Genomic DNA, 18,803 nt, shown 5'->3' with positions numbered 1-18,803 from the left:
TTTGCTCACTTCGCATTTTTTAGCAATAAAGTATTTTTTAATTAAGGTATGTACATTTTTTTTAGACATAATGCTATTGCACACTTAATAGACTACAGTATAGTGTAAACATAACTTTTATATGCACTGGAAAACCAAAAAATTCATGTGACTCGCTTTATTGCAATATTTGCTTTATTGCGGTGATCTGGAACCGAACCCACAATATCTCCGAGGTATGCCTGTATTTCTTTCAACTTCTCCTCGTATGGCTTACCTTCCAAACCCTTTATCATTTTTCTTACCTACCTCTGGTCCCTCTCTAATTTCCCCATGTCCTTTTAAAAATTTGGAACCCAAAACTGCACACAGTATTCCAGATGAGGCCTAACCAGTGTGAAATAGAGAGAAAGTATCACAGCTCCTGTGCCTTTGCACCTAATGCACTTACTGATGCAGCCCAAAACTGCATTAACCTTTTGTGCAGCCACATAATACTGTTGACTCAGACAGAGTGTGTTATCCACCAAGATATCTAGATCCTTCTCCAAGGTGCTTCTGTCCAGCTAGTTGTCACTGATCTTATATCTGTATTCCTGATTACTCCTCCCAAGGTATAGTATTTTGCATTTGACAGCATTAAACTTCATCCTCTTGGCTCTAGCCTGGCTTTCTAATTTGTCAAAATCCTTCTGAATTGCATTCCTGTCCTCCAGTGTGTTCACAGTCCTTCACAGTTTTGTATAGTGTGCAGATTTGCTCCAGACTCTCTCTTACAGCATTGAAATCATTAATAAACACATTGAACAGCACTGGGCCTAGGACAATCCCCCGTGGGACTTCACTCGAAACCTCCTGCCATTTCAGCATAAATTATATATATTTATATAAAGCATTATGACAAACAGACTAAGGCTTGTGTGTGTGTATATGTGTGTATGTGTGTGTGTGTGTGTGTATATATATATATATATATATATATAAGCCTTAGTCTGTTTGTCCATAACGCTTTATTCTAATTAGTTGTCTGAAACAACCAATCAGAGTGCTCCAAGAGCCTTCTGGAAAGGAGGTGGTGGCACTCCACTGCCATGATGGTAGGAGTACAGGGGATGGAGTAGAGCAGTGAGGCCAGCACTGTTGGCCTGGCCCCTGCCCTGCTTCCTATAGGCAGCGGCCACAGAGCAGACAGCAAGTGGGGACAAGGTGAGCGGTACTGGCCATGCCCTGCCCCCCCGTCCCTGCAGGTGGCAGTGACAGAGTAGATGGGGGGAGCAGTGGTGCTGGTCCCCACCCCCACTCCCTTGAGGCACCATCCATGAAGCTGATGGAGCAGGGGGTGATGCCAGCACCACTGGCCACACTCTCCCTCTCCCTCCCCCCCCGGTCCCTGCAGAAGGTGACTCCCTGGAGACTCCATTTCCCCCCTCCCTCCAAATCATTCTTGACAGGCAATTGGCTAATCCATTTATAACTACCCTTCGCTTGAAGCTACTGACCCAGTTGTGTGTCTGATGTAGTAGTTTTGTCTAGCCCATATTTGTCCAATTTGTTTATGAGAAGGTCAAATGGGACTTTGTCAATAGCCTTGCTGAAGTCCATTTACAGTATACCCACTGCATTCCTTTCATCTACCCAGCTAGTTAGTCTGTCAAAGGAGATCAAGTTTGTTTGGATGATTTGCTCTTAATAAATCCATTCAGGCTGCTTGTGATCAACTTTTCCTCCTCCAGATGCTTACAGATGGACTTCCTTATTATGCTCCAGTAACTTTGTGGGTATTAGGGTCAGGCCAACCAGTCCATTAATTCCATATGTCCTCCTTTTTGCCTTTTTTGAAGAGGAGCACTATGTTGGCCCTTTCCCAGTCCTTTGGTACCCTGCCTGTGTCCTACACTTTGTAAATATTATTGCCAAGGGCTCTGAGATCCTCTCTACTGGTTTCTTCAGAACCCTAGGATGGAAGTTCCTCAGATCCTGCTGACTTGAATTAATTCAGACCCATCAAAAGCTCTCTAACTGTTCCTTTCATTATCTTTACCCTTGGATTGTCCCCTTCCTTATCCAAATAATCCTTATTACCTCCTGGTTGCAGCCTAGTTTTTTTGCAAAGACTGAGCAAAGTAGCTGTTGAGCTGCTTCACCTTCTTCACATCTTTTGAGAGCTCACCACATCTATTTAACTGTGGACCCCCAGCTGCTTTGGCCTTTCTTATCTAGTGAACATATTTTTAGGCTCTCTTCTTGTTGTCCTTAAATTCCCTTGCCAGGTGTAGCACTTTTTTATTTTTGCCTCCATGATTTTGTCCCTGCAAGTTCATGCTATTTCCTGGTATGTTTCTCTAGTGACCTGCCCATCTTTCCATTGCCTGTATGCTATTCTTATGCATTTGAGGCATCTTTTGTAAATAGCTATATAAATTTTAACCTGTTGCTTGATGATGAGAAAAAGACTACCAGTATGTTTCTGGGATGGCCCTCGCAAACAGTGAAGCTTCATGTGAGTTATGTATGTGCCCCTAATGAGTACCAGTAACTTATTTATTATTGTCCGTATCATCCATGTCTTGCGTATTCCATAGGTTTTAAAGTGGCTAGAAACGTTTTAGGTTCTGTCTTACTTGCCACCTGAACTGGTAGTTATCTATTAAATGAAATCTTTAAAGCCACCTTCCAGCAAGTGGTAACACCTCTCTTCTGTCTCCATGGAGCAGCTGCAGCTGTTCTTCAGATGACATTCCATCTCACTCTTGGATTCAAGGAAAGTCTTGGGAAAAGACAAGGGAAAACTTGTTCCTAGAAGAAACGGGGCAAACATGCAAAGGATGCCTTGCCTATGATGTGCCAATCCACTACTAGTATTAATTTTGGGCTTGTTCTGTGTAAAGTTCCTGGACCACCACCACTGCCACCCTGCTTCCTATGGATGTCCTGCCATCAGGTAACAGCAGGAGAAGTTCTGTATCAAGCAGCCAGATTTGTGTCAGGTGTCAGTACTCAGAGTGAAAATTTTCCAGAAAACTTTTGGTAAAGGATCACAGAATCATAGAAAAGTAGAGCTTCTGGTCCTCTTCCTAGTCCACTGGGGAGATCGGGTAGTCACGCCCAGCACCCTCCCTCGGCTTGGTGACTGGTGCCTCCTGGGTCTGGAGGAGGTACCCGGGGTCCCCCCACAGCTGATCCGTACTTCCAGTCCACTTCTGGGTTCACTGCTGGGCACTCTGGAGAGCCCCCCGTGCACCCCAGCACCATAGCAATCATAAGCCACACTGCTACCTCAAAATATGTAGAAAAAAACTTTTAAAACTGTGCCTGTGTCCGAATCACTGATTTGCCAAATCAGCATCGGATCTTCAGATTTGGATGTGACTGAATCGAATTGGGGACAGTGAACTGAATCAACAGATTGAATCGCTGTCCCTGATTCAGGCCGAATCTGAATCCGAATTGAATAGTGCCCGTTTCACACAACCCTAGTAGTCAGCACACACACAGCAGGGTTGCATTTCAGTCCAATTCTGCTTGGCTAACTGGCTTAGAAACTGGCCTAAAGAATTTCCAATTTCCAGCTGGTGAGAAAAGAATCATTTCTTTAACCCTTTTTTAATACCATGGCACCTCACTAGTTTACAGTATTCAGTCATTCTGTTAAGGGAGTCTCAGTGTTGCTGCTCTGTCGATACCATCCACCCATCTAGAGAGGAAAGGAAGATCTGTGCACACAGGTTCTGTGTGGGGGTGGGATCCTTCTTTACAAGCTTATTACATATAGCCTGTGTTATGTGAAGTAGAATTCATTGCCTTGCTTCACTCTTTCTGCTGTAATCCTACTAGGCAGTTTCCCCAGCTCCTTGGACTTAATCATTTCCTCCTGGTTAGGAACATGTTCTCAATGTCTGCTCTCAGATGCATATATTATTCTAGGAACTGACCCTTTATTTCTTTATTTACTGTGTTTCTCAGCAGAAGTTTTCTGTTATTACTTAGCTTCCTGAATACACGTCTCTTAGAATCACAGAAAATTAGGGTTGGAAGGAACCTCAGAAGGTCATCTAATTCATCCCCCTGTTCAAAGCAGGACCATCCCCAACTATATCATCCCAGCCAAGGTTTTGTCTAAACGGGTCTTAAAAACCTCTAAGGTAGAAATTCCACAATCTCTTTGGGTAACTTGTTCCAGTGCTTTACTACGCTCCTGGTGAGAAAGTTTTTCCTAATATCTAACCTAAACTTCACGTGTTACAACTTGAAACCATTGTTCCTTGTTCTGTCATCTGCTACCACTGAAAACAGCCTAGTGCCATCCTTCAGGTAGTTAAAGGCTGCTGTAAAATCACCCCTCAGTCTTCCTACTGCAGGCTAAGTAAGCCCAGTTCCCTCAGCCTCTCCTCATAAGTCATATATCCCAGCACCCTAACCATTTTTGTTGCCCTCTGCTGGACTCTCTCCAATTTATCTACATTCTTTCTGTAGTGAAGGGCCCAAAACCTAGATACAGTACTCCAGATATAGCCTCACCAGTGCCAAATAGAAGGGACAAATCACTTTCCTCAATCTCCTGGCAATGCTCCTAGTAGGGCTGTGCGACGCTTCAGTAGCTGATTCGATTCGGAGGAGATTTGACCCAATTCAGGAACTGAATCTCCAAATATGAATTGAATTGGAAGACCACTTAAAAGCTCTGAATTAATTCAGAAAAGCTTTGGAAAAGATTCGGCCGCTTTGGAGATTTGGCCATAGACTAAACAGGTAGCTGATACAGCTGCCTCCAGCTGGTAAGTCTGCTGGGGTTGGGGGAGAGGGGAGGGAGGGATTGGGGCTGGGACAAGCTGCCCAGTTGGTGGGGAGGGCGCATTACTCAGGGAGAGGGTGCAGCAGCACTGGGAACGGAGGCAAGGCTCTTCTGCTGCCCAGAGCAAGCCACGCCTGCATCATGGGCCACCACACCCTCCCCACACACTGGCAAGCGGCAGTAGGGTGTGGCTCCCCTTGCTGAGGCAGCGGCTGGCACAGCCAGAGGAGCCACGGGAGAACCTGCGCCCGCCCAGCTGTGCCTGCCTCTCCCTAGCCAATCCAAATCACCGAATCTCTCCAAATCAGCACCAGATCTTCCAAAGCCAATTCGGTCAAATCGATTCAGGACAGTGATCCAAATCTCCAAATCAAAGAATCAGCCGAATCTGAATTGAATACTTCCCTATTCACACAGGCCTAGCTCCTAGTATGCTGTTAGCCTTCCTGGCAACAAGGGTGCACTGTTGGCTTGTATTAAGCAGAGCGTCCACTGTAACCCCCAGGTTCTTTTCTGCAGAGCTACTACTTAGTCAGTTGGTCCCCAGCCTGTACCAGTGCATGGGATTCTTCCATCCTAAGTACAGGACTTTGTTCTTGTCCTTATTAAACCTCATGAGATGTCTTTTGGTCCAATCCTACAATTTGTCAAGGTCTCTCTGAATACCAGAACTACCCTCCAACCTATATTCTTTGTGAGCATCTCCATTCTTCATCTGTTTAGGTAGCTGTCTATCATAAAGCTTACAGATGCACAGAGAGGTGACAGGTGGGCATCATTTGCAAGCAGCTCCTCCAGAGGAACTGGTATACAGTTTGTATATCCTGGAAAGCAGTTAGTCTGCCAGCCCTCTGGCCGTGCATTACATTCTTGAGAGGGGGGCAAAGAATATGTATGCATTCCACCTTCTCCTCATAGGAGATTCCTGTAGCACTATATTTTAGGAGGCTAGAAAACCTGGCTTTGTTTAGGCCTTTAGGTAATGGCCTAAGAAAGGAAAATATATTTATTAAGTGTACATTGAAATACTTGTAAATGAAAATCTCCAATGCTGCAGTACCCCATATCTTTGGGCTCCATATTCAATGATCAATCACTACCCAGAAATAAGCAAAGATATAGACTGAATTCCCTTCCCCACTTTTCTCAAGGATGATTCCCTTGCATCTATATGGGTTTTGTATAGGGAGCAGAGAGGTAAGAGAACATTTATTACATAGATGACTAGAATCATCTATTGCTTTTCAGCATGTCCAGGCTTGTCTCTCCTTAGTTGCTGAAACACTGTTTCCTTTTATCTGGAGAGGTGGAATAAACTGAAAAATCAGCAGGCAGCAATCCATGCTTATAAGTTACAGTATAGTAACTATATTGTAAAATGCAGCAGGGAGGGTACAGCTTTACTGTATGGAAGGCAGCATCCACACATCAGAGTTCAGGGGTTTATAGTAACTGGCTCTCACAATGCAGACTATATAGGGCATGGGGTTAAAGTGACTTCATGCCAATGTAACATGAGCATAGGCCAAGAGTGACAGTTTGTTTTAGAACAAATGGCAGTCAGAGTAAGGGGAGGATGGAGTACTAGGTTTGGGGAGAGAACACTATCAAAAAACTGCCTCAAGGGGAGAAAGTCATTGTGGCTGTGGCTGGCAGAGTGTAGGCTTGAGAAGAGAACCTTACAAGTCTCAGAAAGAAGGAAGTAGTTTTGGTGGCAGGATCCAGTTTAATATAGGGCCATGCTAGGAGTCAGGGGTTGGTTTTGCACCAGTATTGTATCCTAAGAACTTGACAAAGAAGCCATTTAGCCAAGAGAGGGGTGGAGGGACAAGGGGGTGGATAGAATGAGCCAGGGGATGTCTATTTTTGTGTTTCCCTCACACCATTGATTGAGCAGTTGCATATATCAATGCAGAATAACTTCTCTGTCCTGAGAAGTTGCAGTGGTAAGCTACCATCTTTATATCAATATCTTCTTACAACAAGGAGCTTTCAAACTGGCTGAGCTAAACAAAGTCTTGCAAGGTGATTGTGGCAGGGCACTGGTAGTGCCTGCCACTTTAAGGACTTGGCCAGGAAGGGGCAGATGCCTGATGACAGCAGCCATTTTAAGGCCTAGGTCCCTGAACTGAGGGCAGTTCGTGATCAGCCAGCAAAGGAAAAACACCTCTCTGCTTAGCTCTGCCAGGAGCACCTTCGAGGTAAGGCTGAAGCTATGGGGATGGCTTGGAGACCTCATTGGTCCTGAGCATGACCTAAAACTGCACCCTGCCAAGGCAGGAAGACCTGGTGGGGCTGCTGGTGGTGCAGCAGTCCCCATGTAAATGCCAGGAGTGATCACCTCCCAGGTCGGGTCGAGGCATCTTAACCTCAGCCCCCACCTTCAGGTGGGTTACATAACGCAGGAAAGGCCAGGTAAGCTTCCTGAAGCACCTGAGACTATTGGGGTGAGTGACCCCGTAGGGCAAGGCACACTTTGCGAAGCACCTGATCCGGGAATAGGGGACCCTGAACCCTGTGAATGGCCAAGCGGCTCAGACTAGTCCTGAGGGACCCCTGACTGGCCCATGCTGGGGCCAGGGCCCAAAGAGGGGTTAAAGGGTCAAGGTGGCCCACCATGAGGGATGCCCAGAGCAGAGAGTCTCGGGATCCTGACGGGCGTGAGATGGAGCCAGGGCCTAAGGGGGAGCCGAAGGTCCCAGAGAGTGGACCAGAGCTAAGGGGGTGACGGGGACAGCTGAGTTTAGCTGCCTGGGGTGCCATCTATGAGCCTTGGGCCACAGTGTATGGGTGGAACAGAGCTGCGGATATTCCCCTAAAAATCGGGGTTCAAAATGGGCAGCCTCCCACCTAATTAACATCTCAATACTATTACATCAAGGCATGACAGGCGAGTGAGGTGGGCAGCTGGCCCATAGACAGGAGGTGGGCCAGTGCTTGCACCAGGCGTGAAAGTTTGCCCCCATCACAGTGATCTTACCACCCATTCCTGTGTGCTTTGGTGAAGTCACTGTTACAGGGCATCGCTGACAGGCAGGGGTTTGGTCCAGTGCTGGTGGTCCTGCATTACCTGTTACTGTCCCCATCTGCCTTCTCTTATTTAAGTCTCTGTTATCAACTGGTTAATTGAGAGGCCCCCAGCCTCTCTGATTGCATGGTCTCTTGCCCCTGGCTAACAGCTTTGTATTTCAGTATCTCCTGGGTTTCAACCCAGAGCCTTTGGCTTCTCTAGCTCACAAATTAACCCCTAGGCTAGGCCTAGCAAGATTGCTGCCTTTGTTGCCCTGTCAGAGCCTAGACTTTGGAGTGATTATGCTCTGGTCCAATGTAGGCTGAACCCTTCCAGGGTTGGTCACTGCAGAGTTCCATTCCTTGACACTCTGCTATGCAGCCTCGTCATCGTCCGTTATAGTCATGTCTGGTTCACTGGTTGCTATCACCAGAAGTTTAGCAGAACTGCCTTTCCACTCTGGGTCACAAATGGAGTCCAGAACACAAAACTTTGCCCTCCTCCCCTGCCCAAAAAGTAACAAAAAAAAAATCCAGCTTATCAGATTTGAGATCCCCACATCCGCGAATCCATTTCCCGACTGTTCAGAGACCCTACTTTCTTCCTGCTGGGGTGTCTCCCTTATCCTATCTTAGCTCCCCAGCTGGACTTCTCATTCCTTCCTACTTGCTGTCTGGGACCACCATTTTTGTCCTGTGTTCCTTCCCCTCTGTCAATCACCTAAATGCCCAGTCAAACTGGAACAGGAGGTCCTCATTAGAGGCTCCCAGTATCTAGTAGGGATGAGGCTGCAGCTTAAGACCAGCTGCATCTCTTCACCCTCCTTCCCTGGTTTCTCATTCCTTCTTTCTCAGAAAGACCTAGACTTAAAGGGACATCACCCTTCAGCTCTGTCCTGCAGTCTCTTCCCAGTAACAGTGGTGAAACCCCCTATTACAGTCATGTTAAAATGTTGGTACATATGTGGGATGGTTTAGTCAGAGATTATTCTGTGTAGAGCAGAGACTGAACTAAATGACCTTACAAGATCCCTTCCAGCCCTACTTCCCTGTGTGTCATGCTTCCTACATTTAGCCTTCTTTCACACCTGGGACATCTGTTGCAAAGAGGATTTCTCCTATCAGTTTAGACCAGGGGTAGGCAACGTTTTTGGCCGGAGTGCCGAAAAACACCACAATGCCTACCTTGGAAGGTACCGGCATGCCGGCATGCCAGAAAACCCAAAAAGATGGCAGGGGTACATGGCAGAATTCCCTGCTTGTAACCCTTGCCCCCCAGCCCTGCTGCCCCTTGCCCCCAGCCCTACTGCCCCCGCCCCCCAGCCTGGGCTCTGGGACTGTCAGCAGCTACCCCGGCTCTGGGTAGCTGCTGGAGCCTGGGCTGCTCCCAGCAGGGTTTGCAGCATCCCAGCTACCAGCTGGGAGCAGCCTGGGTTCCCAGGTGGCAGCAGGTACCCAGAGCCGGGGCCAGCTGCAGCCGGGAGGCTGCAAACAGCTGCACTGGGTTTCGGAGCCCAGGCATCAGGTCTGTACTGGTGTGCGCAGACGGGCCTTGGAGCAGGCAGTGGGGGAGGGGCCTGAGGCAGCACAACCCTGGTCTCTTCCCTGCTGCCAGCACAGAGCTGGTGACTGGGATCCAGAGCAATCAGCGGGCAAGCTGCAAACAGCTGTGCCAGGCTCCACAGCTTCAGCATCAGCTCCATGCTGGCGGTGACTGCACACACACTTCACAGTGGGGCTAGGACGCTGCAAGCCCTGCTGGGAGCAGCCCTGGCTCCATCACTGGCAGCAGCTACCCAGAGCTGGGGCTGGCTGTGGCGTGCCGAGCAAAATGGCCTCACATGCCATACTCGGCATGCATGCCAGGGGTTGCCTAACCCTGGTTTAGACAGTGGGTATAAATTCTCTCTTTGCTGCTTTGCTGGATTGTCTTCCTGATTCTTACCAAAAGAGGAAGGCTCTTGGAACCATCTGCATTTGATAGTTGAGTCTTACTGATTTTTCTTTGATTCATAGTGATCCCAGGCCCACTATGCTTAATCTAGGTTAAAGTTCAGTGTAGTCTGCTTCTTGAGCTGTACATCAGAGCCCTCTTCAGAGGCAGCCTTCTGGTTGAGGCATATCCCACTTCCTGTGTTGTACAGTATGTCCTGCTTGTTTTAATTTTGTGATCAAAGATTTTCTTTCTTTGGCTGCTCCAACACCGGTGTCTTGTGCTTTCAGTAGGTCTGACTTGACTTCCAAAGGTATCTGGAGAACAGTATTCTTTTAATACATCAGTCCTTACATTGGTTCTTGAAAAGCAGGGTTTCTCTTCAGAGAATCTTTTAGGGTGAGAATTACCTTATGGTAGCAGAAATTCTTTAGAGACACTGGGTCTGCTTGATCCTTCAGATACATGGTGCATGAGAGAGCGAATAATAAAGATATCACAATCCAGACTTGTTGACATAGTCTTGCAGTCATTGCTCAGGTCTACTTCTCACCATCTTATTGTCATCTGTCTATAAGATATCTGGGTCAAGGTGTATTTCTGATCCCATACTAGATACTTCTATTTGTATTATCCAAAGGTTTTGTGTTTAATTTTTGTCTCTGACCACATAAGATACATTCCTCCAGCCTCCTTTTCTTATGTAGTTTTAAAATATTTTATATGTCCTCATGCTGCTATTTTCTTTTACATTATTCCAGCATTACTGAAATCTTTTTTATGTAAGACATTTAAATTTTGAAGTTCTGTTGCTTCAAACAGTGATACTACAATTTTTCTGTAACAGAAATATGCCCTCCCCTTATGCTTCCACATGAAAACCACTGGCCTCTTTTAAAGGACATGTCAAATGTAAACTTACTTTTCCTGTAACACCCTTTCAAGCGTGTTCTGAAATAGTCAGCAAGCATGGAGGGGCAGACCTATAGTGTGATTTTCTTGCATGTGTCACTCTTAGAAATTATGGTTTTTTGTATCATCCTTATGGGACTATAGACTAGCTCTTGTGTTTTTCTTGATTTCTAATCATCTATCTATAAGATTCCTGGGTAGAGGCCTATTTTTGGTTTCATACCAATTCTTTATGTATATATTGGTTTTGCGTTTAATTTTTATCTGAGGCCACATAAAATATATATCCATCCAGCCTCCTTTTCTCACATAATATTAAAATATTTTATATGTCTTCATGTTGCTGTATTTTTCTGTGATTTTTCAGCATTGTAAAATCTTATCAGCACAGCGGCTGAAAAAAGGTAATGGATAAAATGAAGGAAAAACACTGAATGACATTTCAGTACAGGGACAATGGTCTCTTAGTTCAGCTTTCTGGAGGCAATACAGTTTGTTCTAAAGGAAAGGCAGTTTCATTTACTCATGGAGCAAGCACAGAAATCTGTCTATCTCTTTGCACTTCACAAAGTTGCAAGATGCTGTTTTCTTGTAGAATAAATAGGCCTTATATGCATGACTTTGAAAAGAATTACATTCAGTTGGGCCATGTCTCTGTTCAAGAGGGAGCTTTGTGAGAACCATGGCATTTGTGAGTGGATTAAGTTGAAGCAGATTCTGTTAGGGAAGTGCAGGAGAGGTGGACCCTGGTCTGGCTAGAGGCCACAGGAGTTCATCCCTTTTGGTTTTGTGCCAACTGTCTACTGGTAGATGAACATTTACCAGTCTAGATTGGTGGGTCTGCATGACAGAAGTTGAATGCACAGGTAAGAATTCCCCTGCTTATCAAATGAAAAGCTGCAGACTTTCCTGATTGATAGGTTTATCAATCCTACCCCCTTTCAGACTTTTCCTGAAACTGGCAGTTCTTTAAATTAAACTCCTACAGCTGGTAAGGCATGAACACTTGTGTACGTGAAATAGGGCAGGATTATCCAAGGTTAATTTAGTCAGGATTGATCCTTCTTTGAGCAGGGGGTTGGACTAGATGACCTTTATGAGGTCCCTTCCAGCCTTTCTTTATTATGATCCAAACATAACCACACCTCTGGAATTGTCATAGTGAGGGCCACAGACATACAAATAACTTACCATAAAGTAAAAGGCATGAGGAGGGGCTTTGCCATGTGTCACCTACTTCACAGTAACTCCTTATATTTATACATGTGTCCCAGGGTAAGTGAAAACTGAATTATAGTAACATTCTCCTCCTTCATTGAGGGCTTAGCTACTGCAGGTCGGCTTCCACTTACCACAGAATAAGAGCCTGCATCACAGAGTAGCTGACATGATAAAGAACTAAATTCTCTCACCTCTCTGGTTATTTGTATGTCCACACTATAGAAAATTTCTTCCATACTAAGGCACGATGCAGATTGTATGCTGGAAGGAGATCCCAGTAAGGCTATCTAGACAACAGTCCATCAATAGCAGGTTGTTTGCATTAACTAATCTATCCCCTTTGTGCCTATCTATCAATATTGTACCCTCCTCAACCTGCCTGACCATGATAAGGACAAATGTCATCCCATGCCAAAAGGGGATTCCTTGCATTGTCATTGCTATTTTTTGCTAATGTACGATGTGTTCTTTCTTTAGCGTACATACCGAATGCCAAAGGATATCCATGTTGAACCACAGAAGTTTGCTGCGGAGTTGATCAATCGCTTGGAGGAAGTGCAAAAGGAACGTGAAGCAGAGGAAAAGTTAGAAGAGCGCCTTAAACGTGTTCGAGCGGTTAGTAATAGCCTAAACTTCTCTATAAGCTTGTCAGTGTGTTTGGAAAACTTGAACCATGGGGATCTTTCAGTTGCTGTGATACTCAATGGTGGGGGAGGTTTGCACTGCATGGTTTCTGTAGGACAAGGTAATCTGTTTACAACAGGATTACTTACATGCCTCCATTACTCCAGGCTCTCTCTCTCTCTCTCTCTCTCTCTCTCTCTCTCTCTCTCTCTCTCACTCTCTCCACTTCAAAGACTTTTCAATTCCTCTAATTCCCTCCTTCATACTAAGAACTTTACCTGAACCACCATTCTTCCCCCATTCTCCATAGCTAAGGCTCCTTGTGCAGCCCCTTTCTGCTGTATAATCATTGAATTTAAAAAAATGGGGCTGGAAGGGACTTCAGCAGGTCATCCAGTCTTAATCCTCTGCTCAAGACAGTATCACCCATATCTAAACTATCTCAGCCAAGTACTTGTCTAACCTGCACTTAAATTCTTCCAATGATTGAGATTCCTCAATCTTTTTACATAATCTCTTCCAGTACTTAACACCTTCATACTTAAAAAGTTCTTCTTAACACCTGACACTCTATGTAATACTCACTCCCACCTTCTCTTCCATGCCAGGAGCTGAGTAGTACCGCATCCCCACTTTCCAGGGTATCTCAGTGCTTCCCATTTCTCCTTTTCTCATGCCAGACACTCAATGTGCCCTCCTCCCCCATATCAAGTACACCATTTTCTCACCATGCCAGGGGCTCTGCGTGACCCCCCATTCCTGCCTTCTCTGATACCTCCCACAGGATGGCCAAGTGGGAATGACAGGCTGTGAAAGGAGTACCTCTACAAGATTTTTTCTATCAGTGACTCCACCTTCCTGTTACTGGCCAATCGCCTGCCTTCTCTCCTGCCATGCCTTGATCTTGGTTAATTGATGGATATTAATTAGTGGGAGGCTGCCCATTTTATTTTTTTGCCCCAGTGTTAGGAGGCGCTATCTGCAGCTCCTTTCCTCCCCTACACTGCAGTCCAAGCCTCGTGGATGGTACTGACATGGTTTTGACCTGGACCTTGCTGTAATTTGGCCCTCTCCTTTACTTCCCTGGGCTTCCACCACCCTGTCTTGTCCTGTACCATCCTGGTGCTCTGCTGCCCTCTCTTGGTGAGGCTTCCTACCGCTCCCCTCTCTGGGACTTCTCTCCGCCCCCTCGCTCTGGGGCTTCTTGCCGCCCCCTCGCTCTGGGCCTTCTTGCTCCTCACAGCCCTCTCTCTCTGGGGCTGGGGCCAGTGCACCCCAAAATGCCACGCCCTCTCTGGCGCTGGGGTCCCCACGCTACCATGGAGCCCCTATGAGGCCTCCTCCAACCCCTAATAGCTTCACCCAGTCCTCTGAAGTTATAAAACTACAGAAACTCAAGCCCCTGGGCTATAACATAAAATCTAAGCTATCTGGCTAACCATCATTCAAATCCCTACCAGGGAATTCTCCACCCTGTATCCGCGAACAGGAGCTGCTTGTCCCATCAGGCTTCTCTACTCTGCTTGCTCTGGCAGAACTCCTTCTCCCTTGGCTGCTAGTGGAGAACTTCTGGCCTCACTCCTAGGGTTTATATGTGCCAGGCCCTGCCCCTTCCTGTTAGCTGACTCCCCAGTGGTTGCCCCAGCAACCCACACCTGTGCCTCCGCTCTGAGAGTAGCAGGCACCTTAGTGTCTTGCTACACAGGCCTTCCCAGCAAGCAAGCAAGCTTAAGACGGTCCTGCACCCTAGCCGTGGAACCTGGAGGCTGTCACAATCTTGGGGTCCCTCTCTGCCCAAGCCAAGGCCTGCATGTAGGTCTCAATGTGTGGGCCCTCTTTCTCAAGCAGTCAGCACCTCATTCTGTGTCTGCGGGTGCAGGATTGGAAGGGGCTCCCACTGCCTGAGATGGACAGGGCAGCAGTGGTGGAAGACCCAGGCTCAGAGGCCATGGGTTTACCCACAATGTCCTGGGCACAGCTGTGTCTTCCTGGATGGAATGCCATGCTGGCAGGGCTGAAGGCATATGCTGTGTGGGTATGGTGCTCCCTGGTGAGGAGCACCTGGTCCCCACAGGTGTTATTGGTTTGGGCTTGGCAGCTGGCCCTTTACCTTTCAACCTCCAGGTGTGGAGGAGGCATCAGAGAAGCCTTTACCCTGGGTCCTTTGGGGGGCCCTGTGGCCCCTCCAGGGGGAGTCTGGCCAAGGGAAGCCACCTGACCCTTCTGTCTGTCCCCTGCCTACCCCCCCTCTGCCTCATTGCCAGACTTTGTGTTGGGGGCTGCTGAGGGGCAGGCCCCTCAGGGGACCCTTACCCTGCTATGGGATGGGTTGAGGGTGAAATGGGAAGTGGAGCTGCTGGGCAGATGGACTGAGGAGGTCAGGCTGGCTCTGGCAGGGCACTTCCTCCAGCTGCACTATGGCTCGGGGGTGGAGTGGGATGGGGCTGGCATGTGCTGGGGGGAGGGGAAGGGGGAAAGTGGGGGACAAGGGGCAAGCAGGAGATACACATGAGGGATCACAAGGCACACAGCTGGCTTGCTCAACCTATCACAGACACAAAGGCAAGCAGGAGTGAAGCACAAAATTCACCACATGGGGGGCAGATACACAGAGGTGCTGCCAAGGCACTGGTGTAGATGGAAGTGGTGGAGGTGTCCCGCTGGTGATATGTAGTCTCCTCAGGCTGTGCAGTGATCGTGGCAGCTCAGGTGCTGGAAGCAGGAGTGGGTGCAGGTGTTAGTGTGAGTAGAGGTGCCTCCTCTGCTGAGGAGGGAGAGCAGCAGCAGTGGTGGCAGCATGAGGGCTAGCCCAGGTGGAGCAGGTAGGGGCTAGTCCCACAGGGAAGCCAGCAGGAGGCTTTTCCAGCAAGGAATCAGGCAGGGTAGCAGGGTCCCCAGAGGAGTTTCACCTGCAGCTCCCTTGCCCAGCAGCTGCTGCAGCAGCCAGGGAGAAGTGATGGCACCTCTCTGCAGATGCAGGCAGCTGGGCCAGATGACCATATGGTCTCACTCTGTAAATTGTTAGGTTCTTATATTCACAAACCTCAGCAAACAGTTTAGGGTTCTCAATTAAATGAGTGTATGTATCATCTCAGTTTGTAATGTCCTGATAGGCATTATCACATGTTAACTTAACTATGTGTTAAGGGCCCTTAAAACAAAGTGTATACACATTAGGGCAGGGAAACACATACTAAGGGCCCTCTGAGTGGGTCAGAGATAATCTTCTTTCATGGAGAATGATCTCTTTAACTGGTTTTAGGTAGCATGTGTTGCAGTCACATGTGACTGCTCCACAGGCTCAAAACCACTTGGGAGCTGTCCTTCAGCATAACATAAAGCACCACTTGGAGCAGTTCTGTCTTCCCCTACAGTGACAGTGGGTACAACCAGGAGAGCACCTAACGATAAGAATCCTCCCATTCTGAGCACTTCCCAGCCCCCAGGGCTCACCCTTTCTATCCATCCCTTGCCCCTTGGGATACCGCCCCCCAACCACACACACACAAACTCTGCCTCTAGGGCTCCCGCTGTGTCCCTTGGGATTTCCCCTCTGTCCGACTTCATTCCCCACCCCCCAGGCTTCCTTCCTGCCCCTCAGGACTCTCCCTCTGCCCCCTCAGACCTTGCAGCTCCCAGCACTCTCCCAGAGGAGCAAGTAGGGAAGGGGAACCCATCTGCCACCACCAGTGGCGTGGCAGTGCAGTGGCCATCTGCCACCACCAAGGCGTGGCAGTGAGCTGGTTCCCTTCCCTACTTGTTCTCCTGGGAGCTGTAGGTAAGCCAGGAGCTGTGGGATGGGTGGATGGTTAGCAGGGATCTGGGATGGGGAGAGGTTGACAGAGCAGCACACCTAATACAGGCTGGCAGGGGCATGACAGGGTCTAGGTGGCACCGCCTGCACCCTGCATGAGGCCCACCATCCCCCTCCCCACCCTACATATAAGGCCCTCTGCACTGCCTGCCTCCTCTCTACCCCCAAATCAAAGCCCGCCCTGCACCCTAGATCCAACTCACCACACCCCAGCTTATCTGAAGCTCTCACTAATGTGTAACAAGGCCCACTACCCACATCACAAAACCTGTGTGATACCAGGGATACACATGGGTTAATTTAGCTTTTGGTTGCCCCTCATTTCCAAAAGGCGTCCCCAACAGAGCTCCATATTTCTAGGGTTACCATCAAAAAAGACACCTGTGGGGGAGGGGGGTCAGTGTTATGCCCCACCCCTGCCTATGCCTCTCACTCCTAAAACACAGCCCCCCCAGCCCTGCTGCTGCCTCTCACTCCTGACCAACTGTACCCTGCCCACCAACCCTGACAATGCCTGTCACTCCTGACCCGCAGCTCCCTGTGTCCCCCAGCCCTGCTGCCCACACAGCTCGCTCATTCTCTGTCACTTGCTCTCACAGTGTCGTTCACTGTCACTCAATCTGTGTATGTAACTCTGTGTGTGTGTCTCTCTCTCTGTCCAAACATCCAAGCTAGAAATGCCTGGGAAGAGGGAGAGCAAAAACCCAGATATTTGCTTGCATTTTGAAAACCAGACAGGGGGCCAAAAAAGACATGGCCAGGAAAACCCAGATGTATGGTAACCCTACATATTTCAGATGTCAGCAGCAGTCTCATAGATTTCATAGAACCTGCTCACTGCCATGCCACTGGTGGTGGCAGATGGCCACTGCACTGCCATGCCACTGGTGGTGGCAGATGGGTTCCCCTTCCCTGCTTGCTCCTCTGGGAGAGTGCTGGGAGCTGCAAGGTCTGGGGGGGGCAGAGGGAGAGTCCTGAGGGGCAGGCAGGAAGCCCCCGGGGGGGGGGGTGAAGTAGGACAGAGGGGAAATCCCAAGGGACGGGCTGCAGCCGGCCCCGGCTCTGGGGAGCTGCTGCCAGCCGGGAGCCCGGGCTGCTCTTAGCAGGCAGCTGGGATGCTGCAAGCCCCGCTAGGAGCAGCCCAGGGTCCATTGCTGGCAGCAGCCACCCAGAGCTGGGACTGGCCATGGCGTGCTGAGCAAAATGACCATGGCATGCCATGCTTGGGTCATGTGCCTGGGGTTGCCGACCACTGCCTTACATTGATAGGCCCATTACCTGCCTTAGCTGGGGTCAAGAATCCACTAGGTGCTGAAGTCTGCAGCTACTTTTTTACCCAATAGAGGTATATGAGGATCAGGACAGAGAGTATTAGCAATTGTTAGAGGGGGACACTTAAGCTGCCACGAGCTGTCAGCCTTTGCCCTCAGAAAAGTAATTTTAAATGCTTGTCAAACATCTTTTTAAAAGAAGTAGTTGGATAAGCTTTGGTCAGGGGTAACTAGGGGTATAGACACAGAAATTTTTGGAGCCCTTTCAAAGGAGGAACATTTCAAAAGGGCAGCAGCTGGTGCTCTAGTTGTGAATGGTGAAAAGCTGAGACCTATTCAAATGCAGAAAAACCTCCAACTGTAACACTCCTTCATCAAATTTTAAAAGTTGAAGCAGGTCTTCCTACATTTGAATCCTTCTCCACTTATTCATACATAACAATTAGAATAAACCAGCTACTGCTGTTTTGAAACATTCCCTTTCTGAAAGGGCTTCAAGTGTTTGTGTCCACACCCTAGGAGTAACTATGCCTGGAGTACTCTGTAAAGAGCAACAGTTGGAAGCCTAGGAGCACACCCACACAGGGATTGCTGGGAGATAATGAGAGGAACCCCCCCCCTGCAGCCTAAAGCAGGCGGTTGTGGGAGAGGGCCATGATCAGTAGCAAAAGAATGAAGCAGAGCTTCACAGCTGGCTTACTTATGAAAGAAGATTAAAGCAGCTGGGATAAGTTTTGCCTTCTTCAGAAGCATCAGGTGTTGGCTGTAGCTGAGGTTGGGAAGTTTAACTAGGACTGGGGTTGGCAACCCCTGGCACACATGCTGAGCGTGGTACGCGAGGCCATTTTGCTTGGCACGCTGCAGCCAGCCCCGGCTCTGCTGCCAGCGATGGAGCCCTGGCTGCCCCAAGCAAGGCTTGCAGCTGCCTGCTGGGAGCAGCCCGGGATCCCCTGGCGGCAGGTACCCAGAGCCGGGGCAGCTGCAGCTGGGAGGCTTCAAACAGCTGTGCCGGGCTCTGGCACCAGCTCCGCATTGGCGTGTGCAGGCACGCCTCGGAGCAGGCGGTGGGGGAGGGGCCTGAGGCAGTGTAGCCCCGGTCTCCCGCCATCGACCTGCAGAGCTGCATGGAGCTGTCCGAGCTCCGGCCGCCGTAGCTCTGGGTACCTGCCGCCAGCGGGAATCCTGGGCTGCTCCCAGCAGACAGCTGCAAGCCCTGCTTGGGGCAGCCCACGCTCCAGCAGCTTCCCA

General features: G+C 48.7%; 1 protein-coding gene across 1 annotated transcript in view; it reads left to right on the top strand.

The window, feature by feature from the left end:
• The window catches only part of AXIN1 (axin 1), a 68,859-nt gene that overhangs the window by 18,372 nt on the left and 31,684 nt on the right, over positions 1-18,803 (top strand). The window contains exon 4 of the mRNA XM_019540063.1: positions 12,324-12,461. Within this exon, the coding sequence (XP_019395608.1) occupies positions 12,324-12,461 (138 nt within the window). The remainder of the gene's footprint in view (positions 1-12,323; positions 12,462-18,803) is intronic.

Source organism: Crocodylus porosus, unplaced genomic scaffold (assembly GCF_001723895.1).
Source record: "Crocodylus porosus isolate Cpor-Errol unplaced genomic scaffold, CroPor_comp1, whole genome shotgun sequence".
In the NCBI taxonomy this organism is placed as follows: Eukaryota; Metazoa; Chordata; order Crocodylia; family Crocodylidae; genus Crocodylus; species Crocodylus porosus.
The sequence above is the reverse complement of the archived record's forward strand: the minus strand, read 5'-3'. Positions and strand labels throughout refer to the sequence as shown.